The sequence below is a fragment of the Hypanus sabinus genome, chromosome 15 (assembly GCF_030144855.1).
Source record: "Hypanus sabinus isolate sHypSab1 chromosome 15, sHypSab1.hap1, whole genome shotgun sequence".
In the NCBI taxonomy this organism is placed as follows: Eukaryota; Metazoa; Chordata; class Chondrichthyes; order Myliobatiformes; family Dasyatidae; genus Hypanus; species Hypanus sabinus.
This window is the reverse complement of record NC_082720.1, coordinates 55,045,834-55,068,352: the sequence shown is the minus strand read 5'-3', so window position 1 is coordinate 55,068,352 and position 22,519 is coordinate 55,045,834. Positions and strand designations below refer to the sequence as shown.

At 39.8% G+C, this 22,519-nt stretch overlaps 1 protein-coding gene across 2 annotated transcripts in view; it reads right to left on the bottom strand.

The window, feature by feature from the left end:
• hars (histidyl-tRNA synthetase) overlaps window positions 1-22,519 on the bottom strand; it is a 48,830-nt gene that overhangs the window by 13,454 nt on the left and 12,857 nt on the right. The window contains exons 2-10 of one of the 2 annotated variants that reach the window (XM_059990445.1): window positions 22,024-22,360; window positions 20,848-20,919; window positions 20,199-20,318; window positions 17,665-17,760; window positions 15,806-15,931; window positions 11,069-11,176; window positions 8,615-8,713; window positions 2,789-2,882; window positions 1,137-1,264 (exon numbers count right to left, since the gene is read on the bottom strand). In XM_059990445.1, coding sequence (XP_059846428.1) covers window positions 1,137-1,264; window positions 2,789-2,882; window positions 8,615-8,713; window positions 11,069-11,176; window positions 15,806-15,931; window positions 17,665-17,760; window positions 20,199-20,318; window positions 20,848-20,919; window positions 22,024-22,134 — 954 coding nt within the window. In that variant the 5' untranslated portion in view covers window positions 22,135-22,360. The remainder of the gene's footprint in view (window positions 1-1,136; window positions 1,265-2,788; window positions 2,883-8,614; window positions 8,714-11,068; window positions 11,177-15,805; window positions 15,932-17,664; window positions 17,761-20,198; window positions 20,319-20,847; window positions 20,920-22,023; window positions 22,361-22,519) is intronic. The other variant, XM_059990446.1, reaches the window with a different exon arrangement.

Genomic DNA, 22,519 nt, shown 5'->3' with positions numbered 1-22,519 from the left:
AAATAAATTTTAGAGAGAAAGCTAGAAATTAGAGGTTAAAGGACACATATGGAATAAAATGTGCATCAATACCAGCATTTATTTATAATGTTGACAGCATTATAAACAGTGGTTGAAGAGTAACTTTAATCAAGCAAAGATCTCATACAATGGAAGTACTAGACCAAGAGGAACAAGAGGAATCAATACCCTTGAGAGCAGCATGTTTAACATACATTTTCTTTCCTTAAATATTATCTGAAGGATAAACTGGACTGGTCAAAGAACACTGAGGCTGTCTACAAGAAGGGTCAGAGCCGTCTCTATTTCCTGAGGAGGCTGAGGTCCGGACATCTGCCAGACGATGCTGAGGATGTTCTACGAGTCTGTGGTGGCCAGTGGTATCATGTTTGCTGTTGCGTGCTGGGGCAGCAGGCTGAGGGTAGCAGACACCAACAGAATCAACAAACTCATTCGTAAGGCCAGTGATGTTGTGGGGGTGGAACTGGACTCTCTGACGGGGGGTGGTGTCTGAAAAGAGGATGCTGTCCAAGTTGCATGCCATCTTGGACAATGTCTCCCATCCACTCCATAATGTACTGGTTAGGCACAGGAGTACATTCAGCCAGAGACTCATTCCACCGAGATGTAACACTGAGCGTCATAGGAAGTCATTCCTACCTGTGGCCATCAAACTTTACAACTCCTCCCTTGGAGTGTCATGAAAACCTGAGCCAATAGGCTGGTCCTGGACTTATTTCCACTGGGCATGATTAACATTATTTAATTATTTATGGTTTTATATTGCTGTATTTCTTCACTATTCTTGGTTTGTGCAGCTGTAACGAAACCCAATTTCCCTCAGAATCAATAAAGTCTGTCTGTCTGTCTGGATATAAACACAAGCCCTGATAAAGAGACTTGGCAGACTATTTATTCCCCTCTATAGATGCTGTCTGACTTGCTGAGTTTTGTACGTGTTGCTCTGAAGCATACAACACTTCTTCTAAATGTCAAATAGGCCAGTAAAAACTCACTGAGTTACGTTGTCAGACTGATCACAGAAAACCTTTTGGTTTATGGCTAGGCTGTAATCAGAAATGCTGTCATAGCAACACAGCAGATAAAATATTGCAATTCTCATTTGACCTACTTACCTCATCCTCAACTCCAAAAATTTTCAAATAAACAAAAAGTTGTTTCATGTCATTCAGGCCTTCCAATGCTACTTTGTTCTGAGACAACTTGTCATCCTGTAGCAGTTTGTCAACTAATTCAGACTTGCCTGCAGAAGATAATCAGTTTATTTTCTTATGCACTGTAAGGTTAAGTAACAAGAGTACTTTTAAGAAAAAAATCTTTGATGGATTCTATCATAAATTAACAGTAAACATGGACTGATCACAACTGACGATGGTGGAGATTATCAGGATCATGCTATCTTCACTGCTGAAGTCAGACAGGAGGTACAGAAGTCTTTGATTCTTCAAAATTTACCGCACAAGTTGGTAGGGTGGTTAAAAAGGCATACTCACAATTTACAATGACCTATTAACCTACTAACCTGCACATCTTTGGACTGTGGGAGCAAATGGGAGCACTCACAGGAAACCCATGCAGTTCACGGGGTGAAGGTACAAACTCCTTACAGATGGCACCGGAATTAAATTCCAAACTCTGAAATGCCCTGAGCTGCAAGAGCATCACACTAACCACTATGCTCCCATGAAGCCCTGTGTTTTGCGCATTATGTTCAGTTCTGGTTATAGAAAGGATGTGTAAGTTTTAGAGAAGGCACAAAGGAGATTTATCAAGATACTGCCTGGATGAGCGAGCAGGCTGGGGTTAAGGCTAAGATGCAATTATGTGAGCAGTAGGCAAAATATCCCTTTAGTGTCTGTAGGTCTCGTACTAGAGATGCAGTATCACTTCACCCTGCCACTTTGATCTGGCCCACATCTTCATTTACCAGGTCCAACACTAGCCTTTATTGGGTCTTCCTCCTCCTCACACAAGTCATCGGGTTTGTGGGCATGTGGCCAGGGTTAATTGGGATGGGCCTAGGGTTATTCGGGGTGTGTGCCCCATTAGGATTAGGTTTGAGGGTAGGGCAAGGGATGTATAAGTGGGGCGAGGAGAGATAAGGTTGTGGAGTTTAGTGTGGTGAGGTATGTAGGGCTGTGGTGGATAGGCTAGTTGAGCCTCTAATCTGGCTCACGCCTTTCATTAACGTGGTCTGACACCACTTGGCTTAATGAACTAGGAGTGCATTGGGACACATCATCAGTAATGCAACCTGGGGGTCATAAGGTGTTTCAGGTCTTTAATCACTAGACACCCTTGCCCAGCCAGGATTGAACAAGCCCAGCTTGTGTTTAACCCACAGACTAAGATAATGAGGGGCATGCAATTATGAGTGTTGTGGTATTTTATACCTCTTTGCTTGGCTTTATGGTAAGGGTAAAGCAAGCTAAGGCTTTACTCTTGGGAGCAAAGGTGCATGAGAAGTGATTTCTCACTTATTTATTATTTCTTTTTTTCTTTCTTTTTGTATTTGCCCAGTTTTCTGACTTTTGCACACTGATTGGTGTGGTCTTTCATTGATTCTATTACTGTTATTGAATTTATTGAGTGCTGCCACAAGAAAACAAATCTCAGCATTTTATATAATGACATACGTACTTTAGTAATAAACTTAATTTAAACTTCGCTGTTTCAATCTACATGTGATAAATAAAGTTCATCTTTATCTTTAACAATAAGAGTTAAAATCTTATCTTTCTTTCATTAAAAAGTGAAGAAAATCTACCATTCTGCCGAACATATTCGCCAATTTTGTTAGCAGTATCTGGATCAAGTCCCTTTTCTGCAACCATTTCATTTTTCACATCCTCCCACGGCATCTATAGGATAAGTACCAAAAGTGATGAGTCCACATAAACTTAAATAATAAGAACACTTGCAAGATTATTAAATAAATTGGTGCAGGAAGGACATTTATAGAAGTGCATGTATAGCACAACTAACATTATTTATTCTGTGCACCATACTTTATGCTAGTGCCTACTGAAAGGATACATTAATGCAAAAAGTATAGGGTGTAGTGTCTAGTGTAACACTATTACAGACCCAGTACCTGGTTTCAATTCCGCTGCTGTACTTAAGAAGCTTGCAACGTTCTCCCTGTGAACATGGATTTTCTCTACCATGATCGCTTACATCACAAGGTACATAATGATGATGGGTGTAACTGGGCAGCATGGCCTTGTAGGGCCGAAGGGCCTGTTACCGTGCTGTATCTCTGAACTAAAATCACACAACCTTTACAAAAGATCTCACACTTGACTGAGTCTCCAAAGTACTTTTGGGTAGAGAATTCCTATGATTCATTAGATGAGATTAGTGAAGATACGAACATTAGGTAGTGAAGCAGTTCCCATGATGCAATTACAGTGCCGGATACCCACTGTCTGTAAGGAGTTCGTATGTTCTCCCCGTGACATCGTGGGTTTCCTGCAGATGCGCTGGCTTTCTCCTATACTCCAAAGACAGCATAGGCAGCATGGGCTCACTGGGTTGGAAAGGCCAGTTACCATGATGCATCTCCTAATAAAATGAAACTTAAAAGAATCACCTAAACATACTGAAAATGCAATATTGCCTGTAATTGCAAGATGCTCATATTTAATTGAAAACTACACTACTTTTGTTAAAATGTCCTGAATAAAGTTATTTGGACTAGTTTTCACGTAGAAAATGCAGTACTGACTCCTGTGAATTGGTTAGATATAAAATATTAACCTCCCTTAATGCACTGAAAAACTTTTTAGGGGAATGAATTCCAACAGGATTAGTGAATTGTTCCTTTTTCCTCACTTACTGAAGCAAATTATCAACTTCCATATAGGTTTGGGACTGGAGTACATCACAGAATCACTTTTGTTATATAATCTGCTCAAGCTCTCAAATATTTTTCCAACAGTTTCTTAAATTAAGACAATATACCTCAAAAGAGAATTGGCTTGTCAGCTTTTTTATCAAATTACACTCCTAAACTGTAGAACTAAATACCTTTAGCTGTATGGGTTACAGACTTAGTTCATAATTTTAAATGCCAGTTCAAAACTTATTGATTTAACTTTGCTTTTAACTAACATCATTTTAAGTTTAATCTTTATGTTTGTACTCTATCCCATTGTAAAGCACTTTGAACTGTATAATCTATACAAAAAGTATTCCATAAACAAGCATAAAAATGTAAGAAATTCTGCAGATGCTGGAAATCCAGAGTAACACACACAAATACCAGGAGGTATCCATCGCAATTTTTTTTGTTTTGCAGTCATCGTCCATTCAGGAATCTGATGGCAGAGGGGAAGAAGCTGTTCCTGAAATGCTGAGTGCTCTTGTACCTCCATTTTGATGGTAGCAATGAGAAGGCGGCATGTCCTGGGTGGTGGTGGGGGTCTTTAATTGGAGGTGCAAATTAAGATTTTTAAGCATGAGCCCAGAAACATATCAGGAAAGCAAACGCAGATTAGGTAAGCTTTTGTTAAAAGGCAGCTGAGGGCTGATCTTATAAAGGCCTTTATGTAGCCTCTGCTTCAAAGCCCTTCAACATTTTATAGGATGTTTCCAATGTGGGGAGCAATGCAGATGTTGGGTACACCACTAAGAAATGAAGCATAGAAGAAACATTATTCAGAAATGGCAAGAGCGTGGAACACACCAGTGTGAAGTAGTTGAAGTAATGAGTACAAATACATTTTAAGGGAAAACTGTAAATACTTTCTTTTCCCTACTGGCATTGCAGAAGATAGGAAAACCTGAAAGCACCCAGCACCAGGGCTCAGGGAGATCTTCTATCCCATTGTTGTAATAATACTGAACAGTTCCCAAGTATCAAAAGATGGACTCTTAACCTCACAATCTACCTCGTTATGACTTACACCTTAATGTCTATCTGCACTGTACTTCCTCTGTAACTGCAGTTCTGCAGTTTTATCTTGTACTACCTCATTGTATTCAAGACAAAGTTTTTCTACTGTACCGCAGTACAGGTGACAGTAATACACCAATTTAATTTACATTGTCCAAGATGACAGATGGACATTTAGTAAAAACTTAGAGCTACAGAAATACTAACAGAAACTCCAAAGACCTCATCCCTGAGAGAGGAAGGATCTTCTAGAAGACTTACGAAGTACTGTGGTAGAAGGTAAACCACAAGGTCAATCAACCTTTAGCCAGGACAGAGCCTACTGTATATCCCAAGAGAACTTAACAAAATAACTTTAAAATCAATGCTAAAAGACATAGGATGGGAGTGATATGCACCTTCATCCTGGTTTCGGTTAAAAGTCTAGCAGCAGTATTCAGAATGAGTTGAAGTTTGTCAATAGATTGCTTTGGAAGGCCAGTAAAAACATTGATTCATTTTCAGATGAGAAGGGTTACTCGTGTTTGTCAGCAGTGGTTGGCAGCTCATCTCAGAGAAGGAAAACTTTGATCTCAAATCCCCATTGCCTTGCGGCTATACCCACTCATGGAGAAAGCACTAGGCGTAACCCCAAGGAAATATTCGGAAATGGGAGTTGCTAAGGCACTCCCGTGTTGAGTTCAACGCTGACTGGTGCCAAACTGTATCAGTCTCTGCCATTTCTTTGGATTCATCAGCTGTGGCGAGGGGAGCCTGCTGCATGGACAACAACTTGCTCTCCATATCGTACTGTTCTGGCTTGCGTATTGACTGTCAGCACTGCACCAACAATGTAGAAAGCTAGGATGCAACATCCATGATTGATCCCGACAAACTGAAGGCCTTATAATGAGGACAGTCACCAGAAGATGATGCTCAAGAAACAAAGGGTTGTGTGGGCAGCTGCATCAAAAGGTTGGGAGAGGCTGAGAAGGTACCCCAAATCATTTATCACAAAATACGTAATTATTGACTTGGATCACACTAATCTGGTAGGGTGGAAGTCTGATTAAGTGGTTTATATATCAGCTTGTAAACTATCTTAGAGCACAGGAAGCCACATCTAAACATCATTAATATATTTAATTTATGTCAGGAAATTACAGCGAATTATCCAGTTATCTTCCCTTTGAAAGTATTAGCCAAAAATATTAAAACTTGATTCCTTATTAGAATTCAGAGCACTGGCTATGCAAAGTAATGCTAGCTTTGTAGCCAAGCAGAAAGCACATTTGTGCGGATGCATAATGATAAGCAGTGAAATTACTGAATTTCACAGAAGGTTGCAGGAAAGCAGTATTCATCAAGGACCCTCACCATCCAGGCCATGCTCTCTTTTTACTGCTGCAATCAGGAAGGAGGTTCAGGAGCCTCAAAACCCACACCACCAAGTCCACTAACAGTTAACGCACTACAACCATCAGGCTCCTGAACCAAATGGGATACCTTCACTCACCCCAAACACTGCACTGTTCCAACAACCTATGGACTCACTTTCTAGGATTCTTTATTTTGATTTTTATTGCTTTTTTTTTTTCGTTTCTTTGTACATACTGTGAATGCCTCAAAGTAAATGAATCTCAGTGTTTATATATGGTGACATATACTGTATGTAGCTTGATAATAAATTTACTGTTGAATAAATTTGATGGGTTGTTTGCCTTCTCAGTCTCCTATTCCAGTACTCGTGCAAAACAAATTACAGCCAATCACTCTTTGCCCAGGGCATGTCTAACGCCTGCTTTCTAATTCTACAAATTGTCATGTTGGATTCAGATTCATGTTTATGAATTTATAACAAGCACATGCTGGGGCAGCCTGCTGGTGTCACCACACATTTAGGCATCAACATAGCATGTCCAGAACAACACAGAACATGAGCAACAAAACAGCAGCAGCAAAGCAAGGCCTTCTCTCCTTACACAGACAGCCGTCCAACTCCAGGACAGGTCTCCAGTATAGTACTTCACAATGTCAAATAGTAGTTAAAAGTAATAGGTTAATAATTAATTAATACTTTATTGTCACCAAACAATTGGTACTAGAGCGTACAATCATCACAATGATATTTGATTCTGCACTTCGCACTCCCTGGGGTAGAAATCAAAAGTAAATAGAATAAAAATTTTAAATTATAAATCATAAATAAAACCGAGATACAGGTCCAGATATTTGGAAGGTACGGCCCAGATCCAAGTCTGGATCCATTCAGCACTCTTATCACAGTTGGAAAGAAGCTGTTCCCAAATCTGGCAGGATGAGTCTTCAAGCTCCTGAACCTTCTCCCGGAGGGAAGAGGGACAAAAAGTGTGTGGGCTGGTTGGGTCCTGTCCTTGTTGGCAGCACTGGTCCGACAGCGTGCAGTGTAAAGTGAGTCGAAGGACGAAGATTTGTTTGTGATGTCGATGCTGTATTTGGTCATACTGCAGTTGTAGTCAGTGCTGTTAAGTTTTTCACTAGCACTGTATCTTTCCTCTCATATCTTAAAACCAATAAATTCTTGCCACGGTATGGTTCGACGGTGCACATATGAGACACATCCTGGAGATTGAAAAGTATGGGCAGGAAGACAACTGAACACTCAACTAAAATTCACCATTTGCACTAACCAACAAACCCATTAGTTTCAAGTAAATATGCCATAGGTTGAGATTCTAAATTCGAGATAGGCAATTTTGATGGTATTCAGAAAGGATCTGTAAAGTGTGGACTGGGACGAGCTGTTTTCTGGCAAAGGACGAGTGGAAAGCATTCAGATGTGAACCTGAGAGTACAGGCAGTCCCCAGGTTACGGATGAGTTCCGTTCCTGAGTCAGTCTTTAAGTCGGATCTGTACGTAAGTTGGAACAAGTACATCCGGTAGTAGCGTCAGTTAGTCGCACGTGTGCGTGTATATTAGTATATATTTTACCTTTCTATGCATATAAAACACTTAAGAAACGTATATATTTCAAAACCACTATATATATATATATATAAAATTAATATATATATTATATATATAATTAAACCACTGCATTGCTTAATAATAATTGTAGCTTTCATCGGGGCAGGGCCTTTCACATGCTCCATCATTCTCACCTTATCCTTTAAAATTGTTCTGATCATTGACCAGAAATACAATGACTGATTGACCTACTAACTGAGACGTGAGTTAGGGTTATTGCGTTTCTTTGTTTTGTAGCAGCCTTTGTTTTGTAGAGACAAATCTCAAGGTTGTATATAATGTATATATATTTTTATAATAAATGTACTTTGAACTTCGAAATTACATTAAACAATCTTGAACATATTGCAATGTTTTGCTCTGCATCACCAACCAGTACAATCTGAATATGTGTCACCATGCTTCCAGGTCAGCATAGCATGCCCACAACTTACTAACCCCAAGCTGTACACCCTTGGAATGTGGGAAGAAACCAGAGCATCCGGTGGAAGCCCACACGGACAACATACAACCTCCTTACAAACAGCAGCGGGTATTGAACCACAATCACTGGCACTGAAGAGCGTTATACTAGTACTATGGTACCATGCAGCCTGCTTTGAAAATATGCTGATATTAGCAGAAAAGCTTCAAAACAAAACCTGACTTTAGGCAAGCATATGAAACAGTTTGTGGAGGAAAAGCAATATTAAACCTGACGAGTTCATTACCTTGTCCATCTTGTCCACAGAGGAACATATAGTCCGAAATTTATCAGCTGGAACTCCACACACTTCGAACATTCCATCGAGGATACGCCTGTCATTCACCTGAACACAAACAAACAGAAGCTGTCACAAAGCCTTCTGCAGCACAACAGACTTTTCCTGGAAGACACAGTAAATAAGACACAGAAAAATTACAAGGATGTTGCCAGGATGTTATAGGGGAAGGCTGAATAGGATAGGAATTTATTCCTTGGAACATAGGTGATTGAGGGGAGATTTGATAGCAGTATACAAAATTATGAAGGTTATAAAAAGGGTAAATGGAAGCAGGCTTTTTCCACTGGGCTTGTGTGAGGCTAGAACTCACTTTCAAGGACATAATTTCATGCTCTCTATACTTATTGATAATTTATTATTTTTTTCTCTCTTCTTGTATTTGCAGTTGGTTGTCTTTTGCACACTGGTTGTTTGTCCATCTTGTTGGTTGTATTTCTTGTATTTACTGTGATTGCCTACAAGAAAACTAGTCTCAGGGTTGTATATAGTGACATATATCTACTTTAATAATAAATCTACTTTGAACTTTACCATTTGATAGGTTATGGTTGAAAGGTGAAATATTTAAGAGAAACCTAAGGGTGAACTTCTTCACTCAGAGGGTGGTGAGAGTGTAGAACAAGCTGTGGATATGAGTTCATGTTCAACATTTAAGAGTTTGGATAAGTACATGGATGGGAAGAGCATAAAGGTCTACGGTCTGGGTGTGGGTCAATGGGAGGAAATCGTATGGGTTTCCTCCAGGTGCTCTGGTTTCCTCCTACGGTCCAAAGACATACTAGTTGGTAAGTTAATTGGTCACTGTAATTTGTCTCGTGATTAGGGTAGGGTTGAATTGGAGATTGCTGGGGCAGTGCGCTGCAGCTCGAAGTACTGGAAAGGCCTGTTCTGCACTGTATCTCAATAAATATCATTCAACCAGTGGCTCACACAGATCCATTTACTGACTGCAACTTCTGTCAGTGGCAATAAACACGATTCTGATTCTACTCCTGGCATTTTTTTTAAAAAAAGGGAAAGGATTTGGCCAATCTCACTCCAATCTGCTTTTATGAAGTGACTTGAGCATAGCAGACATCGTATCCTCCCCTACAGTTCTCATTAAGAAAAAGTTGAAGATTACGTAGTACTACGCAAGGTTCCAAGATTAAGCATTTCACTCAACCATATAACCATATAACCATATAACAATCACAGCACGGAAACAGGCCATCTTGGCCCTCCTAGTCCGTGCCGAACCCTTAATCTCACCTAGTCCCACCTACCCGCACTCAGCCCATAACCCTCCACTCCTTTCCTGTCCATATACCTATCCAATTTTACCTTAAATGACACAACTGAACTGGCCTCTACTACTTCTACAGGAAGCTCATTCCACACAGCTATCACTCTCTGAGTAAAGAAATACCCCCTCGTGTTTCCCTTAAACTTTTGCCCCCTAACTCTCAAATCATGTCCTCTCGTTTGAATCTCCCCTACTCTCAATGGAAACAGCCTATTCATGTCAACTCTATCTATCCCTCTCAAAATTTTAAATACCTTGATCAAATCCCCCCTCAACCTTCTACGCTCCAATGAATAGAGACCTAACTTGTTCCACCTTTCTCTGTAACTTAAGTGCTGAAATCCAGGTAACAGCCTAGTAAATCGTCTCTGCACTCTCTGTAATTTATTGATATCTTTCCTATAATTCAGTGACCAGAACTGTACACAATATTCCAAATTTGGCCTTACCAATGCCTTGTACAATTTTAACATTACATCCCAACTTCTGTACTCAATGCTCTGATTTATAAAGGCCAGCGTTCCAAAAGCCTTCTTCACCACCCTATCTACATGAGACTCCACCTTCAGGGAACTATGCACTGTTATTCCTAGATCTCTCTGTTCCACTACATTCCTCAATGCCCTACCATTTACCCTGTATGTTCTATTTGGATTATTCCTACCAAAATGTAGAACCTCACACTTCTCAGCATTAAACTCCATCTGCCAACGTTCAGCCCATTCTTCTAACCGGCATAAATCTCCCTGCAAGCTTTGAAAACCCACCTCATTATCCACAACACCTCCTACCTTAGTATCATCAGCATACTGACTAATCCAATTTACCACCCCATCATCCAGATCATTTATGTATATTACAAACAACATTGGGCCCAAAACAGATCCCTGAGGCACCCCGCTAGTCACCGGCCTCCATCCCGATAAACAATTATCCACCACTACTCTCTGGCATCTCCCATCTAGCCACTGTTGAATCCATTTTATTACTCCAGCATTAATACCTAACGACTGAACCTTCTTAACTAACCTTCCATGTGGAACTTTGTCAAAGGCCTTGCCATAGAGTATTTACCATAGAGTATTTAAATACCATTGAGTATTTATCCCCTGTACCTTAATTTGAAACTCTCCCAGATGCAGGCCACTCAAGATCTCATGGATTATTTTCAGGCATTCAGCATCCGGAATCATTGGGTCATATTGACCTGCAATGTCAAAATCCTGAAAAAGAAATCAAAATTAAAAATGGATGCAAACATACTTTATTTGTTCTTCAGCAAAGAGTGAAATGGGGAGAATTCAACAGGCAGCCAAGCTCAGCTTTAGGATTTAGGTAAATTAAGCCCATCACCCCTACTGGGGCATAGGCCGCTGTCATCAGCTCACCAGGCCGCTGAACTGGACCAACTGAAGGTTTATTGGCCCTGTGACTTCCACTGTAACTGCACAACTTCTACATCTTATAACAAAGCTTGTTGCTTCACAAATGTTTTACTATGCATTGACACAGCAAAAGAAATAGGCACAGAACACTACCAGTTGATGAGAGAGAGAAAGCTAAAAGATGGTGCTGCCTTTATGGTCAACTACTTTTTATACTCAGAGATTTAAGGGAAACTCCATTCAAATCTGAGTTAGCCAATAAGAAAACCATTATTCAAATAGATTAGAGAAGCTCCCAGAGCGTTCCAGAATTATACTTCGTGTAACCTCAAGAGGCACATTAAATTTGCAAATACATATTATAGCCAATAGGAAACATAGTAGGCAGTTCTTGTACAGTTACAAGATAAAGTTTGTGAATCCTTTGTAATTATCTGGTTTTCTGCTTTACTTACTTATAAAATGTGGTCTATTCTTCTTCTAAGTCACAATAATAGACAAATAAAATCTGCTTAAACTAATAACACAATTCAACTTATACTTGTCAATACTGTGTACACTATTTGAACAATCACAGTCTAGGTTCAAAACAGGATGTGAAACTCTGGGCTAATGCCTTCTACAAAACCTAGTTGGAGTCAGTTGTTCCAGTCAATGAGATGAGATTGGAGGTGTGGGTTGTATAGGTGCCCTGCCCTATAAAAAAGGCACACAAAGTCCGGTTACTGACAAAGCCCGCTCTTCCTAAGAAAGATCTGTTTGTGCACCATTCCTCAATCAAAACTCAGAGGACCTCAGATCTTCAGAAATGCTTTTGTAGCCTTTTCTAGTTTCATGCATTTCTACAAATCTTTTAAGAGTTCATCAGTCCACAGTAAGAGAAACTGCCTACAAATGGAGGAAATTCAGTACTGCTGCTACTGCAAAGGACACACCAAGAGCACAATGTGCAATGCTGAAGGAGGTGAGAAAGAACTCAAGGAGAGGAGCAAAACACCTGCAGAAATTTCTAGAACTTGCTAAAGTCTCTGTTCATGTGTCCACTATAAGAAAAACACCGAACAAGAATGGTGTTCCTGGAAGGACACCACGGAGGAAACCACTGCTCACCATAAAGAACATTGCTACACGTCTCAAGTTTGCAAAAGACCATCAGTATGATCCATAATGCTTCTGGGACAACATTCCATTGACAGGCGAGACAAAAGCTGAACTTTCTGCCAGAAATGCACACTACTATGTTTGAAAGTAAAAGGGCATGCACACCAACACCAAAACCTCATCCCAACTGAGAAGCATGATGGAAGGAGCATCATGGTTTGGGGCTGTTTTGCTGTCTCCGGTCCTGGACGGCTTGCAATCATTGAGAGAACATTGAATTCAAAATTGTATCAAGACATTTCACAGAATAATGTTCAGGTAGCAGTCTATCACCTGAAGCTTAAAAAAAAGTTGGATGATGCAACAAGACAATGATCAAAAACACAAGAGTAAATCCACAACAGAATGGTTTATAAAGTAAAATAACCATGTTTTGAACGGTCAAGTCAAGAGTCCAGACCTTAACCCAATCGAGATGCTGTGGCATGACGTGAAGAGGGCCATTCATGCAAGGTATCCCAGAAACATTAATAAACTGAAAGAGTTTTGTATGGAAGAATGGTCTAGAATTTCTCCTCGCCATTATGCAAGTCTCATCAGCAGCTACAGGAAACATTTGGTGGAAGTTATTGGAGCTCAAGGAGGTTCTACCCATTATTAAATAAAAGGGTTCTCATATATTTTCAGCTGGACTGTGAATGACTAAACAATGTATTCAATAAAAACATGAAAAGTACAATTGTTTGTGTGTTATTAATTTTGGCAGATAGTATTTGTACATTATTATGACAGTTGAAGATCAGACCACATTTTATGACTAATTAATGCAGAAAACCAGGTAATTGCAAAGAGTTCACGAACTTTCTCTTGTAACTGTACGTAATTATATAAAATACAAGTAGTTAATTGTTCTGCTGCAAAGAAAATATCGATAGTCTAAGAATTAAATAGTTGGATCCAACATGAGTAAATCATACACTTTAGTCTAACTTACAAATTAGCTGCAGAGATTTACTTACTATAAAGGGAAAATGAATCTGTAGATGGAAGCAAGTTTAAATTCTAAATTATTTGACAAATACAAAAGCCTGCTTTGTCATTCACTTGACCATTACTAAAATAACACTGCTTTGTCTTTTTCCCGTGATGCATTCTGCCCTAATTTAAATTGCAAAAGTAGTAATCACCCAAAGTTGCTGCTCATCAATCACCAAAATATTCACTTCTATATTTTAGTCAAAAGATGCATTCTAATTTTTTTTCATTCAATGTTGTTGCAAATTATCAGGCACAATAGAGGTAGTAACCTCTTTATTTATTATTTTATAAAAGTCTTAAATGAGGAATTAGACGGGTTGGGTTAGTAAGTCTGCAGATGGAATCAAAACTAGTCAAGTTGTGGATAGTATGGAGGGCTGTTGTATGTTCTCTCCATGAAGGAATTCCATGAATACCCAGACTGACCTTGTGGATTACCTAGAAAACTATTGGGCATCAACGCCACTTTACAAGTCAGCACGTTGTGTAGCACAACAAAATTTGACAATGCACCCTAAACAAAGGAATTTTGTAGGTCAACTGTCAAGTACTTTCTATGATCATTTATATTCAGATAAAGTTGCAATTAAATATCACTCAAGTAGAACCCTCCTGCAGAAACATCAACCTATAAGCTTATACAATAAGCTCTTCTCCCAGTATCAACAAGATAAAGGAGATGATTTGCAACTTGAGGAGAATTCGCAGCACTCACACCCCTTTTCATCGACTGCACAGCAGTGGGGACTGCAAGCAGTTTCGAACTCTTGGGAGTGCATATCTTGCACAACCTCTCATGGTCCCACAACACATTCTACAGAATCCAGAAAGCTCATCATTGCTGTTGGTCATGAAGGAATTAAACTATGGAAGAAAGCATCCAACTCAAACGGGTCAAGGACAGTGGAAGTAGACAAACCAATTGTCTTGTTCTTGCCATGAGGTTGAAGTAATGGAGGTTGTCATTGTGTGAAGCTGCTCTGTATCCTCCAATCAGAACTGCTTTTGCTCGACTGAGTCAGTGTTTCAAAGTAAAGACAATGATGCTCCAGGTAATTTGCTGGACTAGAAATAATTTCCAAATAAGAAGTATTTGTGAGGTATTCTTTAATAAGATACAACATGTAGGTTTGTGAATGGTGGGGTCTATGTCTGCCCCGAGTGATGGAGCTGGTTACTGGCTTGGTGACTGATACAGAACAAAGAGCCATATATTATCAGTTGTCACTTGTGGAAAAGGACAATGAACGGATGCTGGCTTGGACCAGAGCCAATAAGGTGACATAGGTCAGTAGAGCAACAAGAATGAAGTCCATCACTTGAACTGATGAGGAACACTATAAGAGTTAGGAGCTTCAACTAGAAAGTGGCGAGAACGCTGTGGAGAGACCTCATCACAATGAAGAAACCCCATGCCAGAGCTCAGAGAAGAAAGGATTGATTCTCTGGCCGACAGGAAATCCCCTAAATTGGTGTTAGAAATTGGAGTAGTGGTCTGAGTGAGTATTGGTGCAGAGGGAACAGTAGAATTCATGTTTTAGGTTGTTGGCCTGAGGTCAACATAGTTACTTTGTTGTTTGTGCAGAGATAATAAAGTGCAAGCTTGGATTAAAAGCTGCATGACTGGATTACCTAACCTAGTTCAGTTGATAATAATTAACAATGCCTCGACATTCTAAGGAGACTGAAGAGAGCTGAACTATCTACATCCATACTCACCCCAATCTATAGACACGCAGTAGAGAGCATCCTAACAAGCTGCATCACTGCATGGTATGGAAACTCCACTCTAGCAGACAGGAAGGCTCTACAATGTTTAGTCAAAACTGCAAAACACTTCACTGGCATCAGCATACCCACCATCAAGGACATGTACAGAAAGATGCCGGAAAAGAGCCAGTAACATCATAAAGGATCCCACCAGCTCTGCTCCTAGACTGTTTGTCCCACTCCCATCAGGAAGGAGGCAATGTAGCATCAATGTCAGGACCACCAGCCTCAAAAAGTTACTTTTCCCAAGCAGTAAGGCTGATCAAAACCTCCACTCACTAACCCAACCCTCCATAGTCCTACACCATCACTACTTTATTATTTCCTGTCACCTATATATGCAGATACTTCTGAGCCTAGAAGCATTTTATGGACATAAAATCAATCTTATGCACACAAGTTATCTTATGTATTTATATTTATTGCAGTTTTTTAATTATTATTGTGTTCTTTATCTATTTTTATTTGTGCTGCATTGGATCCAGAGTAATAATTATTTCATTCTCTTTACACTTGAGTACCAGAAATGACATTGAACAATCTTGAATCAATACTTACGCACTGATAGAATTCCCTGTACCGACCTTTGGTCATGGCTGGATTGTCTCTTCGGTATACTTTAGCAATATGATACCTCTTAATATTGGTTATTTTATTCATAGCCAAGTAACGGGCGAAAGGAACCTGGAAAGAAATGTTAAGGACAAATACCAACCACAATACCAGCTCCAAAGTTCCGATTCAAAATATTCACTTCTATATTTTAAATCAAAAAACGCCTCCTAAAATTTTTAAAATTCAATTCTTCACTTGCACATGCCACCCATCATTGAAAACTAGATCACTCAGGCAGCATGGTAACATAGTGGTTAGCATAACAGTATTACAGTGCCAGCAACCCCAGTTCAATTCCGCCACTGTATGTAAGGAGTTTATACGTTCTCCCCGTGACCACACTGAATTCGTCTGGGTGCTCCAGTTTCCTTCTACAATCCAAAAGCACTTTAGTAGGTTAATTGGTCACATGAATGTAATTGTGCAGCACAGGCTCATTGGGACAGAAGGTCCTGTTACTATTCTGTATTTCTAAACAAATAATAAGGATTGGATGCCCTGCAAGTATCCCTTCAGTGTCAACCCATGAACAAAGGTGGCATTGCAGCTGCTGCCTCCACTTTCCCAGCAACACTTGGACACAAAACTGCTATATTTTCATTTATGCCATTTCCTACTGAGTAACAAATAGATGTGTCACTATAACTGGACTCTGAAAACACACACTTGTTCCTAAATCACACTGCACACAAGGGGAACAATATGGCTGACCCCCGTCCACCACACTGTTCCAAAGTCTGAACAGAGAAATGCCATTTCTATACAGAAATTGACTAGTTGGATAAAGATATCTTGTGGATAATCTTCTGGATGTTCAAATTCCTTACTTACACAATCACTCATCAGTCACACTATGGTAATATAGGTACTGTATTAGTCCCCATCAGTCACCTTACGTACAACTTAGCAACACTTTATGCACATACAATTAATCTAGGTATATTCGTTTTCTTATGTATCTATTTTTTATCGTGCGTTTTTAAAATTACTACTATTGTGCTCTTTATCTTTTGTGTTTCTTTTTGTGCTGCATTGGATATGGAGTAACAACTACTTATTTCCTGTACACTCGTAACATTCAACACAGAACAGGAACACACCCTTCAACCCACAATGTTGTGCCAAACCAGTTAAAGTTAAAATAAAAGCCCCCAAAATTAATCCCTCCTACCATCTTCTATTAATAGCGAGTACAAAAACAATTTCCACATTAAAAGCCAATAATACTTCAGAATTATCAAAGTAAGTGTATCACTAGAAACCTTTGTTCTTATCTTGTCTTGTTATGTCAAGTGCCTCTAGCCCCATGCAGTGAAAAGGGAAGCTAAGCTCTTCAAAGACCTCTTACCTGGGTTGACAGCATGCTATCTGTCAACTACCCTTGCCTGGATATGATCTTAATCCTCACCTTCTCATGACATCCCCAAGTAGAACACAGAATTTTAAATAGTGTATGGGTGCACCATCAGAGGTCTTCAGATTGATACAATGGAATTTGTCTTCTTTTACATATCGGTTGTTTGCTAATTCTATTGTACTTATTTTATTTCGTATACATGTCTGCAATAAAATGAATCTCAAAGTAGTATATGCAGTTAACATTTATGCACTTCAATATTAAATTAACTTTGAACTTTGATTAAGAACATAATTGAGCTATGCTATCTTCAAACACTGCTCAATCCAAATGGTAAAAAGCCTGGTACAAGTCACCTGCATTATCAAGTCTACCCCTCACTCTTACTGAGTGAGTATTGACCAACTTGACCTACTGTTACATTTAGTTCACAGATCAAGGATACTGTTAGATCATAACGCAATGACAACAGCTCACCACCCTGGTCCTTCAGATCATAGATAAGTTTTGAGTCTTCACCATATTTTCCCATCAGGGTTTCCTAAAGAACAAATTGGTAAAATGTTAAAATACATTTTTGTGAACTATAAAGGCATAAGCAAAGTAATTATTTAAGCACATGCAAAATATTGAGTTAGAATTTCTTTATTGAAGCCTTCCCTTGGTCAGGGTGTACGTTGCCATCAGCATCGTACTATCTTACATACTGTAAACATGCACCTTATGCCAACCTGTCCATCTTCAGGCCAGGCTGCTCAGGCTATACTACTTTGTGACGGCATGTGCTGGATTGTAACTATATATGCTGTGATTTGCACCTTGGTACCAGAGGAACAATGTTTTGTTTAGCTGTATACATGTGTATGGTTGAATGACAATAAACTTGAGCTTAAAGTTGTTATAATAGGAAAGAAAATGGCAAAGGAATTAAACAATGTATCTGTCTTTACCCAACATGATAAGTAGTTGGGTCTAGAACAGGGAGTTCCCAACCTGGGGTCCACCAATCCCTTGCTAAATGGTATTGGTCCATGGCATACAAAAAAAAAGGTGGAGAACTCCTGGTCTAGAATCCAAGGTCCAGCAAGGATGTGGAACTGAAGCAACTAATAAACAAACAGTACAAACTGGTGATTTAGAAGGAAGAAACAGGCCACTTATGAGTGAGATGAGGAGAAAGGTGCCACAGTAGTGCAGGGGTTAGCACAATGCTGTTACAGCTCAGGTCAGAGTTCAGAGTTCCATTCCACTGTCCTTTGTAAGGAGGCTTTATGTCCTTCCTGTGAGTGTGTGGGTTTCTTCCAAGTGCTCTGATTTCCTCCCACAAAGACATACCAGTTCATAGCTTAACTGGTCACGTAAATTATCCTGTGATTAGGCTCAGGTTAAATTGGTGAGTTGCACAGCTCGTAGGGTCAGAGGGCCTGTTCAAAAATCTAAATAGCTGTATCTCCAAATTTTAAAAAATACTTTGGAGGGAAATGAGGAGATATTTTCCCAGAGGATGGTGAACCCTTGCAATTCTCCAACCCAGAGGCTGTGGAGACTCGGTTATTGTGTTCATTAAAAACACACAGATTTTTACACTTCAAGGTACTAAGGCTCATGGAGATTACACTGGAAAATGGTGCTGAGGTAGAAGACTGGCTATATAAATATCTGAAGAGATTTAAAGGAGGAATAGATCATCAAGCCCCATTCCTTATGTTAACATTCAGGCCAGAATGATCCACCCAGGTTCACTACATGGGAACAGCATGCCCGAGACTGCTACACTCACAGCAGTTCTCAGACCGGATAAAATAGGATTCATCCAGGGGGTCAGATAAAGCAGCCACTCTTTGATCAGACTTCTGGACACAGCCTGGTCTTGTTAAAGACATGACAATTTCTTCCACAGGGAAACACGTGAAAAGTGATTTGATGGACATGTACAAGAGGTATAAATTGAGTGGACCAGAGACTTGGAAATGAGTGGAAATGGCTAGCACCAGAGAGCATAATTTTAAAGTGACTGGGAGAAAGTATGGGGAGGATGTCAGAGGTACGTTTGTTTAAACACAGAGTGGTGGGTAGCATGTAAGAAACAGGCAGATGGTTGACAGAAAAATAGAGGACAATGTAGGGAAGGGTTGTACTGAACTTAAAGTTGGTATAATATTGTGGGCCAAAGAGCCTGTACTGTGCTGTAATGTTCTATTTTGTATGTTAATAGATTATCTGCTTCCAAAACTCAAGCTGAAAGCAAGGAAGGTCTAAGATGCAGAGGAAAACTGAAGATTACAGATTCAGAAAGACTGCCAGCAATCCCTGGCACGATTCCATATATGATGGAGCATTGCATGAAAACCTTCAGAAGTACTGAAGGTGCACATCTTTCGACAGATGTACCATGGAAAGCATTGTAACTGGTTGCATCACTGCCTGCTATGCAAGAGTCACTGCACAGGATCAGAGGGTTGTTGACTCAACCAGTTCCATCATTGGCACGAACCCTGCACAACATCAAGGACACCTTCAAAGGATGATGTCTCAAGATGTCATATCATTAAGGATCCTCACCACCCAGGACATGCCCTCTTCTCATTACTACCATCAGGAAGGTTGTACAGGAGCCTGAAGACACACATTTAACATTTTTAGGAATAGTTTTTTCCCCTTTTGCCATCAAATTTCTAAACTAGTCCATGAACAATACCTTAATATTTTTGTTACTTTTTTGAACTACTTATTTAGTATATATATATATATATATATATATATATATATCTATAACTGTAATTTATAGCATAGTTATGTATTGCACTGTACGGCTGCCATAAAACAAAAAAATTCACAACATGTCAGTGATAATAAACCTAATTCTGATTCTTGTGAAGCATTTGTATTATTGTGGGTTTATGACCCATCTATAGCACCATATGAGTGAACCACAGCCCAGATCAAGAGAAAATTAGTCAGCTTGGCTGAATACCTTACCTTGAGTTCAAACACAGGTGTGTCAATAGTCTCCGCTCCATGGCGTTTGAATGAGCCAGTGATGATATTGAACACTTCTGCACGGATAGCCATCTGTTTTGGATTATAGTCTCTTGTTCCCTGCAAAGTTGAAAGCTCATTTAAGAAAACAAAATGGAGTGTTCTCATACAATGAAACATTGCAATTAAAACAAAATTACAACTATTTATTGTAAAGGAGTGCAACTGGGCACCATGGTAGTGTAGCGGTTAGTGCAATGCGATTACAGCTTGGTGCGAAGTTCGGGCTTCAGTTCTGGTGCTCTCCATATGGAGTTTGGACAGTGGGAAGAAACCTACCTGTTTCACAGGGAGGGCGTACAAAGAAGTACCGGTCAGCCGGTTAATTGGTGATAGTAAGTTATCCTATGATTAGGCTGGGTTAAATTGGAGGGTTGCTGGGTGGTGTGCTCATTAGACTGGAAGGGCCTATTCAGCACTATACCTTTAAATAATAAAAATAAATGCCATGCCTATACAGTCATTTACGAACTGTAGCAGTCACTAATGTTCAGAACATGGAGCTTAGTGGTAAATCGCAAATGCGAACTAAATGGAAGGCAAAGACAAAGCAGGCTCTCTCCACTGTGTAAAAAAAAATAAAAGATACCTTGGGTGTTTTGAGTAGAAACTGTGGTTTCACATCACTTGTTCTAAGCTGATTTTCCATTTCCTTTGCAATCTAAATAAATGTAGAAGAGAAGTACAAAGTGAAATCTTCTTCAACTAATATGCCACCTTACTTCAACTATAGATCATTAACAGCTGATATGCAAAGTAAAACTGACATTGCTTGAAACAAGAGAACCTGATATTTATTGCATATACTGGACGGTACCTAATTAATTAGCTTGTTTATTTCAGCTTTTTTTCTTAAAGATGTGCTGGGTGCGATCCGGCTATCGCTGCACCCCGGCTTGCTTCACGGGCTGGTATCGGTCCGCGGCCAGAGGTTGGGAACCACTGGCATATACAATGCACGGAAAATTTTCATACAGTATTCCTTTCAAAATATCAGGTGATGAATGTATTGAGGGTGCACAGTCCAGGGAAATGTTGCGTTTGGTTGTATATAGGTACAGTCAGATGACAATAAACTTAAACTTGAGCAACACACACAAAATGCTGGAGGATCTCAGGTCAGGCAGCATTGATGGAAAGAGCAAATAGTCAATATTTCAGGCCAAGACCCTCCTTCAGGACTGAGGAAGGGGAAAATGCCAGAGTCAAAAACTGGGTGGAGGGGCAGGAATCTCACTGGAAGGTGAAGACGGGTGAGTGAAAAGGTCAAGGGCTGGAGAAGAAAGAATCTGATAGGAGAGGACAATGGACCAAAGGAGAAGAGGAAGAAGAAAGGGAACCAAGAAGGTGGGGTGGAGAGTAATTTGTTCACTGGAAAGGGAAGTCAATATTCATGCCATCAGGTTGGATGCTACTCAGACTAAGTATAACGTGTTGCTGCTCCACCACCCAGAGGGTGGCCTCATCTAGGCACAAGAGGAAGCCACAGATCGACATGTCAGAATGGGAAAGGGCAGGGGAACTGAAATGTTTGACCACTGGGAAATCCCACTTTTGGCTTGAACTAGATGTTTTCTTGATTGTTTAGATTTGGAAACGTTTGAAATGTTCTAAAATGCACACTTTTCAGTCTTTACTTTTTATCCTTTTAAGAGTTCTCCTTGCCATGAAGACATTGTCAAGAGTACAAAATTTGGTCATAATCATTTTATTCTGTAATAATAACTCTATTTGTGAAAAAAAACTACATAAGAGTGTTACACACCTGTTCATCGGACAGAGAGAACATCATGCGTGCAGCCACGTTACCAGATCGAAACCAGGAGAAAACGAATCCAGATGAGTATTTCACAGCAAAGGTTCCAAATTTGTACATTTTGGTTTGAAGTTCAGTGGATCGGTGTGAAAGGTACTCCACGTGTCCAGTTCGATCCCAATAATTCCGTCAAAGAGTCAACATTCAAATCCCATTTAAAGTACACCGGCAAGTTCCGTCAAATGTCCAAAGGAGGCCAGGACCAAATATGACATGACATAAGGACAATGAAATCCCAAGCGGAATGTGCATGGAGGAATAGGAGAAAACTTGTCAGCAACTACCACTAACCCAGTGGTATAGTGAGGCAGCAAAGCATGGTGGAAAGGAGTAACAGCGACAATTAACTAAACCGAACAATAACTTTCAGACCACATTTTCCTGAAAGAACCAATTACCAGCCTATGAAATTTACTGCATCAAGCACAAGTTTAAAAAACAAAAA